Source organism: Mus pahari, chromosome 10 (assembly GCF_900095145.1).
Source record: "Mus pahari chromosome 10, PAHARI_EIJ_v1.1, whole genome shotgun sequence".
Lineage (NCBI taxonomy): Eukaryota > Metazoa > Chordata > Mammalia > Rodentia > Muridae > Mus > Mus pahari.
The window spans coordinates 60,024,276-60,042,515 of NC_034599.1; the positions used below are offsets into that span (position 1 = coordinate 60,024,276).

Sequence of the window (18,240 nt, forward strand, 5' to 3'; positions counted from 1 at the left end):
TAGATAGATAGATAGATAGATAGATAGATAGATAGATAGATAGATAGATATGTAGATATATAGATATATATGATGTACTTTTATTATTTTAAATTGTATCTAATTGTGTGCCTGCTTATAGGTGCAGGTGCCACAGAGGCCAGTGTATCAGACCTCCTAGAGCTAGAGTTACAGACTGATGTGAGTCGCCTGAGTGGGTACCGGAACCAAACCTAGGTCCTCTGCAAACACAATAAGCACTCTAACCGCTGAGCCATCTCTCCAGTCACAAACACTTCATTTTAAATAGACGTTTAGTGTGTTTTTCTCTCCCCAACCCAACCTGACATTTGATCCCCCAGCTTTAGGCACACTGAAGCAACTAACCTGGCTAGCTCAGTTGAAAAAGATGCAGTTCTGAAAATGTGGGGGCCCAACACCATTCGCAGGCCCTGCACCTGCTGCTTTAAGCCTCCTGTCCTTAGAGAGTCCCCGCTACAAACCCCAATATTCCCAGTATGCAAGTGTGTAAAATGTGCTAAGCAAGTCTTCGTTGTCCCTCACAGAGGTGGAACACAGTACAGACTGGGTTGGCTACTGAGGAGGAAGGAAGGAAGCCAAGAGAATCCTTCAGCTTGGCATGGAAGAGGTAGCGGGGACAGGGGATTGTGGTGTCCTCAGTGAGTCTGTTGGTGCAGCCTGTGGAGAGGCTAACCAGGATTCAGGTCAGGCCATGAGTTGGAAAAGGACAGGTCTCTGTGAACTGAGCCTGGAACAGAGGTGGAGGCGACCCTGAGGGTAGGGTCATGGCAGGGGCAGGAAACAGATCCAGAGGCTCAGGTGAAAAGATGAACAGAAAGGAGCTCGAGGTGACACGGGGAGCGGGAGGCTCCCGCGTGCTGAGTGAGCTGCAGGAGCAGGCTGGTGGCCTGCGGGCGCGTGTCCCCTGTGGTGCAGGGTGGCCACACTGGCGGGGCGCCCCCGCGTGGGCCGCTAGCCCAAGATGGCGATGGAGGGGCGGGCGAGCTGGCCGCGGCCCCGGCCCCCGCGCCGGCCCCCGCTCGGGCCCCGGCCCCGGAGGCCGCGCCCCCGCCCGCGGCGCCGCGCCTCCCGGAGCCACTGACGCCCGGCGCGCCCTCCCCCGGCGGCGGCCCAGGCGCCCGGACGCGGCGGCAGCGGCCCGAGCCCGGCCCTATGGCGCGGGCGGACACGGGCCGCGGGCTCCTGGTGCTGACCTTCTGCCTGCTGTCCGCGCGCGGTAAGGGCCCGGGTGGCCGCAGTCGCGAGTGGGCGTCCCCGGCGCCCGCGATGCTTGCGCGCCGGGGGCTGCGGGGACTTGCCCCCAGGGGGTGTGTGTCCTTGCTGTGCACAGCCTGGCACCGTGCGTGTCCCCCTGCGCGTGGCCCTTGTGCTTGTGAGGTGTGCATGTGTGTGTGTGTGTGTGTGTGTCGGGGTGGGGGTGTCCTGCGGGGGAACGTGTCCACAGCGCGTGCCTAAGGCGCCTGGTGGCATCGCCAGCGCGCGGGTGGCTGCAAGCGGGTGGCTGCAAGCGGGACATGCTTCTGCCCTGCCCGCAAGCGTCTCGCTGTCGCGAGTGTGCCTGAGAGAGCAGGCGGGGAGGGAGTGTACACTTACACCTCCATTTGTGTCGGGTGCGAGTGTAACTGGATGGGACTGAGCTAATATTTGGCCTTGGCTTTTGGGGAGTGTCCTTGCTCTTGGTGGGGGCGGCGGTGAGAAAAACCACTCAACTTTGCCCAATGGGTGTGGCCCCTGGGGCCAGCTAGGGAGGTTGGGGGAATGTAGAGGTGTTGTGGACCCAAACCCGGGGTTCGGAGGGGGGGTGGGGGAAGGGCAGGAAACCAGTTGCTTTGCCTAACACGTCCAACACTCGCTCTCTGGATGGGACGCGTGTCACTCCTGCCCCACCCCCCAAGGGCGGACCAGGGAAGCGTGGACGAGGTCAGCAAGGCCCCCTCCAGTTCCCAGGTCCTAGTGTTGGGTAGGGTCAGGGGTAAGGATCACAACTGTCCACACCAAAGAAACGGCTGGGGGGGAGGGACGACGAAGTGTCCAAGTGTGTATGCCAAAGCTGTTTTTACCACCCTCGGCCCTCTCACTCTCAGTGGGGTGTGCGTTTGGGGGACAGCCCAAAGGAGGTTAGGTGGTAGGGCCTGGAGGGGGATGGGCTGCCCGCTTTGTTCGATTACTTCTTGCCTTCCCTGCCGAGGGGGGAGTTAAGGATGTGTCCGGGGCGAGTCGGGGAGGGACTTGGCAGTGGGGGTGGGGAGGGGGATTTTTCTCCAGCTGCTGCGGCTTTCCAGAGAGACTGGGCCAGGCCACGTGGGAGGGAGACAGGGAGGGAGGCGGGGTGGGGGGGGGAAGGAGCCTCCGCAGGGCCAACCCCAGGCCCATCTCCAGGAAAACAGCGGGTGGGAGAGTGCTGGAAACAGCTCGGACCCTAGCTAGCCCCGCAAGACACGCCCCTTTCCCTCCGAGACCCTGAACCCGGCTGGGAGCCGACAGAAGCTTGGTGCGTGGGGCTGGGCCGCAGAAGCGTGAGGGCCCGGAGTTGTCAGGTGAACGGGGCGCCGGGGAAATGTCAGAGAGGTGTCTGTCTCCGCGGAGCCCAAAGGACTAAGGAATAGTTGCACTTCCCCTCCTCTTCCTCCTCCTCCTCCTCCCTCCTGATCTTCCCAGAGCTCCAGGAACGCGCGGGATCCTGGCTGGCCACCGCGCTTTATTAAATACTTCTGAGGCTTCAGGCCGGGACAGCGGGGAGAATGTTGGGACTGGACTCTTCCTCCCAGTGAACTGACTGTGAGGAGCGGGCATGAGGTCTTCCTGGCTGCCACCTGAATGGCTACTGCAACTACTACTCTTGCCCTGGTTTGACCTCCTTCGAGTGTGTAAACCGCTGCAGTCTGCAGACACCCCTACAGAGTGGAGGTCCTCCCTTCTTTTCACAGTATTTGCTGAGCACTCTTTATAGGTTAACATGTGCCCGATGCCCAGATTGTGGTGAATAAGGTCCTAGACCCAGACTGTCAGTCATAGGGTCAGAGCAAGGAGCCAGGACTAACGAGGTACTGCAGAAGAGGGGCTCCTGGGAAGACCAGGAAAGGTTCTGAAGAAAATGATGGAGAGAGGAAAAGGCAGCCCTGCAGAGGGAGGAGTCTTCCAGATCAAGCAGGGGGTGCCAACGCTGAGAGGCGATTTAGTTCACATCACTGCATCAAGCTAAATCTGACTGGAGTTTAGAATATGGCGGTGGGAGTTGGGCAGGTGGGGGAGGGGTGGGCCTCACATTCTGAGAGGAGGCGAAGGAGAAAGCAAGTCCCAGCTCACCAAGTGCAGTGCCAGTCTCACCGAAGTTTCTGGCCTGAGACCGTCCTGCCCCACTGCGGGCATCCGCTCACCGAAGCCACTGTGGAGAAGAGATAGATAGTGCAGCGCTGGGCAGGATGCGCCCCTGTCCTGGGGAAGAGGTGGCGATCCAGGAGAGAGTGGTGGCAGCCAGTGGAATAGTAGCTTGAGTGGCTGGATTCTAGAGATACTAAGCAAGTGGAATCAATAAGGTGTGAGCATAGACTGAAGACTTTTTGTTTGTTATTTTACTATATGTGTTCGACTATGCACGGTGTGTGTGTGTGTGTGTGTGTGTGTGTGTGTGTGTGTGTGTGTGTGCCCAGTGCCTGTGGAAGCCAGCTGATAGTGTCAGATCCACCGGAACTGCAGTTACAGTTGGTTTTGAGCCACCATGTGGGTGCTGGAAACTGAACCCAGGTGCTCATGAAGAGCAGCCAGTGCTTTTGACCGCCGAGGCATCCCTCCCCGCCCTACAGTGGGGTTTATAAGGAATGAGGAAAGTCAAACATCGCAGTCTGCCCAGAAAAGCCAGCCTGAGCAGAATGAAGGGCAGTACCAGGGACAGGTACAATGGCAGGGGTTGGCTAGTCCCCTGACATTGCCCTTGGGTCAAAGACTGGGGCTGTGAGCTCATAGGAATGAGACCTCCATCTGAGGTCAATGGTAGGAAACTGAGCTCTGAGAAACCCTTCTTCACCTATGAAGCCCCCCCTACCATCCCTTCTCAGCCTTGACACTCAGGGGCCCATCTTAGAGAGTTGCCACCCGAGCCAACACTAGAAGCTTTTTAAAGAGAGAGAGAGAGAGAGAGAGAGAGAGAGAGAGAGAGAGAGAGAGAGAGAGAGAGAGAGAGAACATTGGTGTTTTGCCTGCATGTATATCAGGGTGAAGGTGTCAGATTCCCTTGGAACTGGAGTTATAAGCTGCTGCAAATGGCTATGTGGGTGGGTTTCGAGAATTGAACTCTGGTCCTCTGGAAGAGCCATCTCTCCAGCTCTGGACCCTTCTTTTAATAGTGACTCTTTTTTTTTGGGGGGGGGGAAGGGGTTGAAAACAAGGTTTCTCTGTGTAGTCCTGAGTGTCCCGGAACTCATTCTGTAGACCAGACTGTCCTAGAACTCAGTGACCCACCTGCCTCTGCCTCCTGAGTGCTGAAAGTGTGCCACCATCACTTGGCTTTAATAGTGACTCTGTTGTAATTTACCCGTGAGCTGGTGTGTATTTTCATGACCTCATTAATCCTGTATTTATATATAATTTTTTTCCTAAAGATACCTTCTTCAAGCTAAAGAACCTCATAATTATAGCATCATATAATGTCAGCACTCAAAGAAACATAGGAAGCTGGTTGTAACCCCAGTACTCGAAAGACTGAGGCAGGAGGATTGCTGTGAGTTCAGTGCCAGTCTAAACTATATAATAACCTAACTTACCCACTTCAAGAAAAGAGAAGGAAATTTGCTATGAGTCCATTTTACAGATGAGAAACCTGAGCAACTGCCTAGAGTTATACAAATGGGAACTGATCTGGAGCTAGACCAATTGCCTTACTCTTTGTAAGGCAAACCAGCCACTCTTCCCAGGGATTTGGTGCACACATACCAAGTTCCTTGTCTCTGTACTCCTGCCTTCCATAAAAGAGGTTAGCAACTTTAGGTCGGAGTCTTCTTTCTGGTTGGTCCAAGGATATGGAATCCCTTTTCACCTACCTCCTACTTGCTCCAAAGGCTCTGAGGTACAGACTTGGAATTCCAGATGCAGAACAGATGTCACTGCCTGGGGCTCCCACGAGCACAGGGGGAAGATCCTAGCTTGATCAGGGGGAAGAAAGTGAGGTCTGAGGAAGGGGAACCAGAAAGGAAGCCCTGAAGCCCAGCCTGCTCTCTTCTGGGTCAGGCCAGCTGTAGCTCCCTCCTCCTGTCTCCTGGCAAGGACTCCAGCCTGTGGATATGGAGGGACAATGGGGGCATTGGGATCAAGGACGCTAAGGGCCAATGAGCTTTCCCCTGGGGTACAAGTCAGTACTCTCCAACTTATTACTTTATCATGACCTTGTTATGTAGTTTTAAGGGCAGGGCTCTAGGACAGCTGAGACACAGGTGGGCTCTGAAGAAAGATACTTTTAAACATATGAACTGCATAGCAGAACCCACAGGCTCCCCGCCCTTAGGATGTGCAGACAAAGGTTCAGAATTTACTGTTCTGCTTCCGTGTGCTTTTTGTTTGCTCATTTCAAACAGGTCCAATGTAGCCCAGGCTAGCCTCGAACTCACTATATAACCTTGACCTTTGATTCTTCTGCCTCTACCCTCTAAGTGTTGGGATCACAGGATTCCCCACCACACAGTTTATGCAGTGCTGGGAACCAAACCCAGGGTTTCACGTGTACTAAGTAAACATACTACCAACTGAGAATATCCTGAGTTCCCAATTTCAGTGTTATTACAACATTTTATTAGATGTCTAGTAGAAGCTACATAGTATGCCATGCAATTTCTTCCTGTATTATTTAGATCATTCTTAGCCCTGAAGAGACTTACTATATCTTTACAGATAACAAAGCAAAGGCATAAGGGATTCTATGATAGTATTTGAGAAGGTCTGCATGTCTGCACGGCCATTTGAGGAATTTGTGTTGGATATCTATTTTATACAACATGCTGTTTTAGATGCCAAAGCCTAAAGGCCAACTAGGATATAATCCTAAGAGATTGTTGAGGACAGACCAAAAACAGGGCCGGGGTTATAGCTCACTTGGTAGAGTGCTTTGCCCAGCATGCAAGTGGCCCTATGGCCCAACCAGTAATCCTAGTACTTGGGACTTAGAAACAAGGGAATCAGAAGTTCAAGGTCATTCTCCACTGCACATAGAGTTCAAGACTAGCCTGGGTTATATGGGACTTTGTCTCTAAAAACAGTCTAGATTGGTTACTGTAGCAATCCAGTGTTCAGTTTCCCTGGGGCAGGAAGGGGAGGGACAAGTATCTAAATCAGACTGGTTCAAAGCCTTTCTAAGAAGTAGCAAGGGGGCCCACAAGGCACTCTCAAGAGACTTCCAGTGACTTGTTAGGGATGGGTAGGTGGGCAAGGATATCAGGGGACCCAGATGGAAGCAAGCCATGCTGTATGTGGCTTTGCTGTCACCCTAGGGGATTGTAGATAGAGGGAGGGTTGAGGCCCTCCTTGTGTCCTTGGCAGCCATCCGGACTCTCCTTCCAGCTGTTGGAGGGAGGGACGTAGTGTGTGGTAAGGAAGGTGGCCAAGATTCTAGAAGAAATTGACTTGTGCCTCTTGAGAAGGAAGAGTGGCCTGTGGTGTCAGGAAGAATCGCCCTTCACTGAGAACAAGCCATAAATCTGTACAGAGGGTGAGGGAATCTCTGCCATTTGTGGCAAGTCCTTGGCCTTGTCCCCTCCCCCAGCTACATGTCCTGTCCTTCCTGAACATTCCTTTGAAAATGGAACTGAACTCAGGCTCCTGATAACTTCACCAAATAGCTCCAATGAGGCCCTGGAACTCTCTAGCAAATTGCCTTTCTGACCAGGTTTTCATAGGTGTCATAAAATCTAATTTATCCTCTTAAGTGAGCAAAAGGGCTTCTCATAGCCCGTGATGGCACAAACCTGTAAAAGAACAGAGGCAGGTTGATCAAGAACAAACAGCCTGAACTGTATAGTGAGACTGTGTCAAAAAAAAAAAAAAAAAAAGAAAGAAAGAAAGAAAGAAAGAAAGAAAGNAAAAAAAAAAAAAAAGAAAGAAAGAAAGAAAGAAAGAAAGAAAGAAAGAAAGAAAGAAAGAAAGAAAATACCTGTTTGAAAACTAAGATTGAGGGCCAAGCACAGTGGCAGAAGCCTTTAAAATCAGTACTCGGGCCAGAAGTAGGGGGACTCTCTGTGAGTTCAAGGCAGTTTAAAAATAAAGGTAGAGGTTAGGCAGATAGCTCAGTGATTAAGAGCATGTGTCGTTCTTGCAGAGGACCCCTGTTTGGTTCCCAGCATGGAAGTTGGAGATCCAGGGGATCTAAAGCCTTCTTTTGACCTCCACAGGCATCATGCATGCATATGGTGCACATACATATATTCAGGCAAAACACATAAGAATAAATGTTTGGGGTTTTTTTTTTTTTGTTGTTGTTGTTGTTGTTGTTGTTAAATAGCATTTCAGGTTGTATGTAAATAGAAGAATTTTAGTTTGGTTTCTCTCTCTCTCTCTCTTTCTCTCTCTCTCTCTCTGTGTGTGTGTGTGTGTGTGTGTGTGTGTGTGAATGCACACACGCTCCATTTGCATGGCAGAAGAGGGCATCAGATCCTGTTATAGATAGTTGTGAACTACCATGTGGGCGCTGGGAATTGAACTCAGAACTTCTGGAAAAAGCAGCCAGTGCTCTTAACTGTGGCGCCATCTCTCCAGCACCTGGTTTGGTTTTCTTGAAACAAGGTTTCATGTAGTCCAGGCTGGACTTGAACTCCCTATATTGAGGAGGATGACCTGGAACTTTGTGTGTATAATGCTGGGAATTGAACTTAGGACCTCACATATGCCTGGCAGGAGCTCTTAATCACTGAGCTCTTGAACTTCTGGCCCTCCTGTCTCTACCTCCCTAGTGCTGGTATTTTCTTTTTTGGGTGTGTACTGCTAAGCACTAATTATCCAGAACTAGAGGATCAACCCCAGGGCCTGCTAGCCTGAGCTACATCCCTAGCCCCAGAAGAAGTTCGATGGAAATATTTGAGTTTGAATCTCCTTGTTTAAGGTTGGAGAAACTGAGACAGAAGGGTGTGGGGGATGAGCTAATCCAAGATTGTGCAAGAAATGACTGGACCTAGAATCCTGGCGACGGGGACCAATGATGGTGGAGAGGCACAAAGATCGGTTCACCTCTAGGTGAGAGAAAATTTCTTAGGAGACTTCCAGATGGCCTTTGAAAATCTTCCCTGGAGGAAGGCAGAGAAGTCTCCTGAGAGCGGCTGTGTCTGGGCAAAGTTTCCTGGAAAACCTCTTTTTCAGGAGCAACTGACCACCCCCCTTCTTCATCCCCCAGTTTCGGGTTCAGCCCCTGAAAGTCAGATTCCCCCCACACCACCGCTCTCTCCTGTCCCTAGTTTCCTCATCGGTAGAATGGACCTTGAACTTCCGGGAAGTTGCCACTGAAATGGGTCTGCTAGGGCTTGTGGCGCAGACCTGCTTCTCTCTGAGGCGGATCCCTGTTCTTTCTGCATCTTCGTCCCTGTGGCTTTCCCTGATTCCGCCTTGTTGGGCTCCTCTGAGGTGGTGAAGTTAGACATCTGCTGATCCATGAATATTCAGGAAGGGAACTGGAGCTCCTGGGGCCCCGCTGCCAGCCACCAGCCCCTCTGGCGGCTGTCCTGCCCGCCAGAGCCCAGGCTGCTGACATACCCAGCAGCTGCTCGGGCCCCAACTGTTCACATTGTTTGTTCTGCACGGCAGGGGATTTTTCAAGCCCCGGACATGCTTTAGGGGGTGGGGAGGCTGCCAGAGGACTCGAGGATTCGTGTTCTGTGGGGCTTTTCTCCCCTGAAACCCAAGCCTCCAGTTCTGCCTCTGGACCAGAGCATTTGAAGCTGCTGGGCTGGGAGCCCAGGCTTGCCTTCCACAACTCTGAATTTGAATCATGGAATCTGGGGCTTTAGAAGAGAAAGGACTGAATGCTAAGGGCAGCAAAGAGCGTTTGTGTAGTTCCTTACCGTGTGCCCAGGGCCTTACAGAATAGGGCTTTGGGCATAGTTGTGTAGTGAACTTTTGCCTGACCTTCACACAAACCGTGGTTCTGTTCCCAGTACCGAACCAAAAAAAGATGGAATTTCTCTACTTCTTGAGTGATGTCCGTCAGGCTCTAGCCTGAGCCCCTGACAGGCAGCATTCGGTTGCTCCTCACAGGCTCAGTAGCATCTTCATTTTTAAATATGTGGAAATCAACCGAGTACCAGAGAGGACACCTGGCTGTCACAGCTGGCAGTGAAGTGGCAAAACTGGGACCTTGATCTGTGTGTGTGTGTGTGTGTGTGTGTGTGTGTCCATGCGAATGAATAGGTGTGTATGAGGAGGTCAGAGATCTTCGTCCTTTTTGTAAGGTGAGGGCATGGATGAGATGGAGTTTCCTGAGGCTAACAGCAACCAGACACAGCTGGTGTCCTGTATACACCTGGTTTGCCACAGCTGACCAGGAGGGAGACTTTGAGGAGGAGGAAGTGGCCTCCAGCTGTCTCAGCAGCTAAAGCATTGGAGCCTGTCTGCTAGTCATGACGACTGCACATTTGCTGTCTTGTCCTGACATCACTTGTACAGACAGATGCCACCACAAAAGCAGCTTCACAGTAATAATATAATAAGTTAGATTGTAATAATTATAATAAATTGCATTTTAATAATAAATATATTAAAATAAGTAAAGGAAAATTATTTTAGATTTATTTATTTTATTTGATGCGTATGAGCGTTTTGCTTGTGGATATGTGTGTGCAGGTGCATGGGCCTCAGATCCCTCAGAACTGGAGCTACACATGACTGTGAACTTCCATGCGGATGCTGGGAATTGAACCCCAGTACTCCGAAAGAGTAGCAAATACACTTCCTTAATGGCTGAGCCACTTACCCAGTCCCCACCTTAATGTCAGAAATAGGGTCTCTTACTGAACTCAGAGATTGACTTTCAGATTGGCGAAACTGGCTCCAGGGACTCTCCTGTCTCCCGCTTCCTAGCTCTGTGATTACAGCTGTTTGTGTGACCTGGGCCATGTCTCCAGCCCCTGGAACCTTGACTGGGAGGGGACACTGCCTTCTTCCCTAGCCCTGTGTATCACCAGGGCAGTCATGAGCCAGAACTGTCCAGCAGAGCTCTGCTGAAGGAGTGGAAGGGTGGCGATCTGGTCAGGTTCTTTCTGACCCTTTATCCTTCACATTTCTTCCCAGGTTCCCTCCCCTCAGCCAGCTAGGACTTTTTATTTATTTATTTATTTATTTATTTATCTATCTATTTATTTATTTATTTATTTATTATTATTATTATTATTATTATTATTAATTTTATGAGTATACACATTTTGCCTGCATGCATGTCCCTGTGTACCATGTGTGTGCCTGCTGCCTGCAGAGGCCATCAGAGAGGATCAGAGTCACCTGGAACTGGAGTTGTGGATGGTTGTGAGCTGAAGGAGTGCTGAGCCTGAATCCCAGTCCTCTGAACGAACAGCTAGTACTCTTAACCCCTGAGCCGTCTCTCCAGTCCCTGGGCTGTCTTATTCTGCTTTGAATGCTGTAGGGAGGACACATGGGCACACAGAGGGGTCGAGGTGTTGACCAGTGTAGCAGACAGAGGAACATGTGTATAGGGGACCATAGTTGGAACACAGTGGGATGTTCGTGGGATGGTGCTGTGTTTGCTTTGGAACAGATACCTTTGTGTCAGAGGATAAACTGAAGAAGAAGAGCCCGGCCCAAGGCCATACATCTTCCCGACTGCCTAGTCTTCCTGCTTTGTCTCTCCAGCCTTGCCACATGATGAGGCTGTCACCTCCATCTTTAGTCGGCTTTCAGATATGCCATTGGGCCTCGTGGTGAGGCAAGCCGGATGCTGAGAGGAGACCTTGGCTTGGGTGCCTGAGTTCTTATGGGATAGGGAGGCAGCAGGACAACCGTGACGAAGCACCCCCATGGGAAGCCATTGCTCTGTGACGATGAGCAGGCCCTGTTGAAGCATTGATTATGATAAGAAATATTTCCCTTTGTGATTATTGCCCTGAGACGGGATGGTGTATGCTCTATTCTAATCCTCCTCCTCTTTTCTTCATGGCAGGGGCAGTGTTAGGGTCTATGGGGAGCATATGTACACACACACACACACACACATGCCTTACACACATAGTACATTTCTCAGTTTTCCAGCTACAACATTTTTCAAGCTTGAGGTATGAGCAACAGTAGTGGGGATGAAACATTGGATTCCTGGGGGACTAAAACCACCAAGCCACCACACAGTGCCAGGCAATGCTATACCACATACACATCACCCAGCGGACGTTCATGACAGCCCTAAAAGGAAAGAACTGCTCTGTATTTTTAAAACCAAGAAACAACTCACAATTTATATAAGAATTTACCACATATACAGGTAAAAAAAAAAAAATTTTTTTTTTTTTTGAGACACACTTTCACGTAGTCCAGACTGGCTTCCAATTTCTACATAGCTGAGGAATGAGGAAGACCCTGAACTATTGATCATCCTGCCTCATTGCCTGTAGTGTTGGGACTACAGGTGTGCACTACCCCACTCAGTGTATGCAGTGCTAGAGGCCAAACTCAGGCCTTAGGCATGCTATGCAAATGCTCTACCACCTGAGCTATAGCCCCACCACCACCACCACCATCCACTCCACCCTGTGGTTTTGAATCTACTAATAACGTTGTGTTGCCTTGGCCCCTGTCTAATTCTAGAACATTTCCATCAAGAAGAAACCCCACACTCCTTAGCGGTCACTCCCCATTCCTCTCTGCTCAAGACTCCTGGTAAACATTACTCTACTTTCTGACTTACAGACATTCCACAGAAATGGGGTCCCGAAGTGTGTGGTGGCTTTCACTTGGCATGAAGTTTCCAGGGTTTTTCTTTTCTTTTCTTTTCTTTTCTTTTCTTTTAAGATTTATTTATTTATTATATGTAAGTACTCTGTAGCTGTCTTCAGATACTCCAGAAGAGGGAGTCAGATCTTGTTAAGGATGGTTGTGAGCCACCATGTGGTTGCTGGGATTTGAACTCTGCACCTTTGGAAGAGCAGTCGGGTGCTCTTACCTGCTGAGCCATCTCACCAGCCCTCCAGGGTTTTTCTATGCACTAGCACGCGGAACACTTCATCCCTTCTGCTGACTGAGTAAAATATTAGTCACTTATCAGGCGAAGAGCAAACATTTGGGTGAAGCCTACCTTCTGGCCGTTGTAATAGGCTGCTGTGAGCTGGGTCTTTTGTGGGCAAAGAAGTCAAACCATAGGGAGATGGGACTTGAGAAGTAAGGAGCTGTTGGCAAAGAGAAAAAGGATGCAGATGGTCACAGGGTCTTTCCTTAAATGATTGACACTGGGTGGTGCATCAGGGACCAGGAGGCCGCACACCACAGCCCTGGTGTCTCTTCCTTCTCACAGGGGAGGTGCCATTGCCCCAGGAGACAACGGTCAAGCTGAGCTGTGATGAGGGACCCCTGCAAGTGGTCCTGGGCCCCGAGCAGGCTGTGGTGCTGGACTGCACTTTGGGGGCTACGGCTGCTGGGCCTCCGTCCAGGGTGGCATGGAGCAAGGATGGAGACCCTGTACTGGAGCATGACAACCTGCACCTGCTACCCAATGGCTCCCTGTGGCTGTCCTCACCCCTAGAGCGAGAAGACAGCGATGATGAGGAAGCTCTTAGGATCTGGAAGGTCATTGAGGGCAGCTATTCCTGTCTGGCCCACGGCCCGCTGGGAGTGGTGGCCAGCCAGGTTGCTGTGGTCAAGCTTGCCAGTAAGTGCTTGCATCTGGGGTGAGGGTGGAGATTTGGAGACCAAAGGGGACAGAAGGGATAGGGAGAAAGATCTAAAGTTAGTTACCTGCATCAGAACCGGGAGCCCAGCCCAGGTTCCCTGCCTCCTGTCCTGTCCCACTCACTGGGTCCCCTCTTGCTGTTATCTACTCTTGCTTCTCAGTGCTCCATCAGCTGGGTCTTCACTCCATCACCCTCCTTTCTCCACCCTTTGAGTTCTAGTGTACAGGACTGGCTTGTCTGCCAGGAAGAGATCGGGAACCCAAAGGTGTCTCTTCCTGTTTCCTACCCACACACCACAGTATTCAGGGATATAACCATGTCCTATCCTCCTGGTACTGGCTCCTTAGGGCTCTCTAGAGGTACCAGGAAATACTGTGATGGTAATGTTGGACATGGGTACAACGTGCTTTGGATTACACGCTGCCAGCACCATCTGACCGGCAATCCTTTCTTAGCCCTTGGCCTCATTGTGGGTTTGCTCGTCTGTGTGTCCATGACTCTGTATTCTGTGCCACTGTGCTGTCAGCGATCACTCTCTCACTCTCTCTCCTCACTGTGCCCATACCCAGCACTCGAAGACTTCTCTCTGCACCCTGAGTCCCAGACTGTGGAGGAGAATGGGACAGCACGCTTTGAATGCCACATCGAGGGCCTGCCAGCCCCCGTCATTACTTGGGAAAAGGACCAGGTGACCGTGCCTGAGGAGCCCCGGTGAGTGCCCCTCAGGGAGTCTGCCCCAATGTGCAGGGCAAAGGGTTCTAGGACATGCTTAGAACTGGGATTCTTACAGCCAAGGTGGCTCCATTTGCCTAAACTCACCTAAGAGCCAACCACTAGCCTGACTCCTGGCCCAGCGAGAAGGTTTCTCACTGGAAGAGAAGCTACCCACCAGTCTGAGGTACATAGAGCTAGAGGACAGTCTAGAGCTCTTCCAAGCACTCCTGGTCCACATGTGTTTTATTGAGGGCTCTAAGAGCCAGACAGCAGCTATGATCTATTCACGACCACATCAGGGGCCACTGACAGAAGACTGGCTTCTGCTCTGCTCTTTCCAAGGTTCCTCTGGAGTTTCTCCATGGACTCCTACTTCTCTTCCTATCTCTGCTCTACCCTGTCAGGCACAGGCATCTGATCAGTGGGCTACAGGGTCTATCTTGCTCCATTCACTTCTCTTTTTATAAAGACAGTGGCTTGGTGGAACAATTCTAGGGAAGGTTCTTGGTTGAATGCCAAGCAGAGGGCAACCAGGATTTGGCCCCTGCTGTGGCCTCCTGATGCACACACAGCAGACCAGAACCCAGAGGCTCCCTGCCTCTGTGGCCTCTGGGTTGGCTTCACATCTTGGTCCTCACCCCATGGATCCTTACACATCTTTGGGGAATGTGGCTCCAAAGGTCTCTTCCAGGCATTCTGCAACCCTCTGCTGCATGGAAAGGGAATCCCCAACCCAAAGCAAGCTTAGAAACATTGGCTTGCAAATCACTCCCAAGTCCATCCAATCCCTTCTTGACTGTTGGGCCGCCTCATCCTTGCTGACTTTTGACCCAGTGGTGGGAGTAGAAGGTGTAGAAAAGTCACAGAACACCTTTAATCAGATAGAGTCAACAGATAGGATCCTTGTTGACAGGATATAGTTTGGTCTCCACTCATCCTTGATACATCCAATTCAGCTCTTGTCTCCCTATATCTGCGCAATGAAATGTGAAGGACATTTTAGGTTAAGTTGTAATTTTCCAAATGTGATCTTTGTAGCATGTTTGTCTGTTGTTCGTTTTGTTTTAGATAAGGTCTTATTGTAGCTCAGGCTAGCCTCAAACTCTCAACATTAGCCAAGGATGATCCTGAACTCATGATCTTCCTCTCTGCTTGGTACTGAAATCTCAGTTTATGTGGTTTTTGGAGATGGTACCCAGGGCTTTGGGCATGCTAAGCAAGTATTCTTAGCAACGAAGCTACAGCCCCAGCCCAAAGATAGATTTTTAAAATTCATATAAACAAAAAAGGAAGAAAAATTATCTCATTGCCCAACCACTGTTATTTAGACGGGTGTTCAATTGTTTGTTTCCGGACACAGACTTGCTAGGTAGCCCAGGCTGAGGCCTTCCGCCTCAGCTTCTGCAGTCCTGGAATTACAGGCCTGTGCCAACATCCCTGGCCCCATTTATTTTTGTGTTTTTGTTTTTCTCTCATTGTTAGGTTTCTGCTTGGTTTTGAACAGGGTCTCCCTGTGAACACCGGGCTTGTCTAGACCTCACTATGTAGACCAGGCTGCCCTCCTCAGAACAGTGGGAATCAGACTTCCCTTCCCCGCATCTAATTCAGGCATCATCTCGTGGAGCCACAGACCTCACCCATAAGGTGGGGCTGCCAGCTCCCAGGCCCCAGAAGTGCTTGCCACCAAGTCCTCTGAAAATTGATCCTGGCCTATAAATAGACCAGGCTCACATGTCCCAGCACATTGTGTCAGGGAATAAAGAAATGTCTAAAGCAGCAACTTGATTATGGCCAAGGTATGTATTTTTGCATGTGCCCAGATATACAAATATTCTAGTGATAAACTCAGCTCAGTGGTCACAAGAGAGCACATTCCTTAGAGTTGGCTGTGAGCATTTGCAGCACAAATACACTGTCAGGGGAAAGGCACATATTTTTGTAACAAATGATAAAGGCTAAACACCAAGGCAGTTCCCTGGTATTTATGATCTACCCATCTATCTGTCTGGCCGGCCGGCCGACCGTCTGTCTGTCTGTCTGTCTGTTTCAAGGCAGGGTCCCATGTGGCCTAGGCTGGCTTTCAGTTCCTAATTCTCCTGCTTCTACCTCCTAAGTGCTACAATTGCAGGCATGTGCCACCACACTTTGTCCATGAGGTGCTGAGCCTAGGACCCAGCACGTCCAGAGTTTTGTGTATGCTAGACAATCACTCTCCCACCTGAGCTCCACCCTAGCCCCACTTACATTCATCTCTTCTAATAGGGCATACTTTTCAAACTTCCATGGGAGCCATCCATGAATGAGACTAAAAAAAGAATTTATATTAAAATGCCAAAATGTACAACATTATAGAACGAAAAGGGAAGTCCCCTACTGACTGAACGCAGGCCTTACCATTTTGAGTATTCCACCATGTCCTTTGATATACTCATCCTCCAACTCATTCTCACTCATCCTCAACCTTTTCATTTTGTAAAGTTCAACAAATAAGAGTGCCCGACAATTCCCCTCACAAAGGGGACCCCAAGCACTACAAAAGCTTTGCCAGCCATAGCCTTCTCTTCATGTGCCTCAACCTGCCGTTTATCTGTTTCCCCAAACCGGAATTGCATCTTTTTTGTTTGTTTGTTGTAAATATTTGTGTACACACCTGTTTTTTTTTTATTTATTTTATGTCTATGAGTGTACTGTAGCTGTCTTCAGAAACACAAGAAGAGGGCCATTACAGATGGTTGTGAGCCACCATGTGGATGCTGGGATTTGAACTCAGGACCTCTAGAAGAGCAGTCAGTGCTCTTAACTGCTGAGCCATCTCACCAGCCCCAGAATTGCTCCTTAAGCACTATTTTGTAACTTCTCCCCTACTAACCTATACATCTCAGACATATTTCAGAAGCTAGAGCTTCTAAATTTGCTGCGTGGATTGCTGGGTGGAAACTATTGGAAACCACACTCACCCCTCCCACAGCCACACCTAGCTATGAGCAAGGGCCTGAACATAGCCTCGAGGACCAGGAGACCTGGGGATGTCTTGTGGTATAGTGTCACATCATCTACAATGGCCTCCAACACACTGTGTGGCACAAGATGACCTTAAACTTCTGATTCTCCTGCCTCCACCTCCCTAATGCTGTCATTACAGGTGTGGAGCGTTACTGGTTCTGAAGTGCTGAAGATGGAAGGGGGGGGGGGTCTGGTGCACGATAGACAAGCCTTCTACTAATGGAGCCATATCCCCAGCCCTTGGTTTCGGGCTGTAACTGCTCCAGCATGAAGACCCTGGGTGAACACCCTACCCTGAGGTTCAATTTTGTTACCATTAAATGGAGGTTATGATTCTCTTGCCTCTTGGGATTCTTCTGAGGGTCAGAGGAGATGAGGGAATAAAGGGATTTTTGTTAGGAAGAGGGAAAGGAAACGCAGGTAAGAGGTTAATAAAGGTGGGGCGAGCAGCAAGATGACAGCTTGGCAGTTACAGATGCAAGCTACTCCTCTGGAGTTAGCTCCCAGCACCACATCAGGCTGCTCATTCGCAACTACCAGTAACTGCAGCTCCATCTGCAAGGCCAGCCTTTTCCTCAACTTTGCAGGCCCCTGCGCTAACACACACATACACAAACACTCTTTCTGTTGTTGGTTTTTAATCTACCAGGGGTGGAAAAAAAAAGGTTTAAAACATCCAAATCACCCAACAGTTTCCAGCCTCTGCACAGGGCTGCAGTAAACACTGACATGCATGTGCTGCATGTGTCTGAGACTGACTGTAGTAGAGAGTCCCAGAAGTCCCAGAAGTCCCAGGGCTAGATAAACAGCTCCTTGCTGTTGGACCATGCCACCAGCTTGTCCAGAAAAGAGCTTGGCCTGGGTGATGCCTGCTGGACAGATACACCTTCCGTAACTTCCTTACCCTCCCACCTGAGCTGTTAGTAAACCTTTTGGTCTTTGCCAGTCTGTTAGGTGAGGTTGTATCTTTTTTGTTGTTGTAGTTGTTGTTTTGTTTTGTTTGCTTTTTTTCGAGACAGGGTTTCTCTGTGTAGCCCTGGCTGCCCTGGAACTCACTCTGTAGACCAGGCTGGCCTCGAACTCAGAAATCCGCCTGCCTCTGCCTCCCAAGTGCTGGGATTAAAGGCATGTGCCACCACTTCTGGCTGTAAGGTTGTATCTTAAAGTTTGGATTGGCATTTCTGTCCCTCTGGGCCACCCCCTCTATCGCCTTCCCCCACCTCACAGGCTCCCTCTGCTCCTTCCCAAGGCTCATCACTCTTCCCAATGGCGTCCTCCAGATCCTGGATGTCCAGGACAGTGACGCAGGCTCCTACCGTTGTGTGGCCACCAATTCAGCCCGCCAACGATTCAGCCAGGAGGCCTCGCTCGGTGTGGCCCTCAGAGGTAAGGGGATTTCTGGGGACAGCTATACTGGGAATGAAAGGGACTAGACCCAGGTCTTTGGAAAGCTGATTGGGTAGTGGTTCTACATGGGATAAACCTAGGGTTTGGGACTCCAACTGGCGGGGAGTGTGTGTGGGGTCGTTCCTTTTTATGAGGTGTCTGCATTTCCTATGGTTGAACAAGAACTGGTGAACAGGCAAGGTATCAAAATGCCTTGCAGCCTCTGGTCCCTTCTGCCCTTCCAGGTGCCTTAAGGGCT

The 18,240-nt window shown here is 50.4% G+C and overlaps 1 protein-coding gene across 2 annotated transcripts in view; it reads left to right on the forward strand.

The window, feature by feature from the left end:
• Positions 1–1,130: 1,130 nt before the first annotated feature.
• Igdcc4 (immunoglobulin superfamily DCC subclass member 4) overlaps positions 1,131–18,240 on the forward strand; it is a 35,179-nt gene continuing 18,069 nt past the window's right edge. For both annotated transcript variants that reach the window (XM_021206648.1, XM_021206649.1), the window contains exons 1-4: positions 1,131–1,237; positions 12,503–12,856; positions 13,448–13,589; positions 17,845–17,981. In XM_021206648.1, coding sequence (XP_021062307.1) covers positions 1,174–1,237; positions 12,503–12,856; positions 13,448–13,589; positions 17,845–17,981 — 697 coding nt within the window. In that variant the 5' untranslated portion in view covers positions 1,131–1,173. The remainder of the gene's footprint in view (positions 1,238–12,502; positions 12,857–13,447; positions 13,590–17,844; positions 17,982–18,240) is intronic.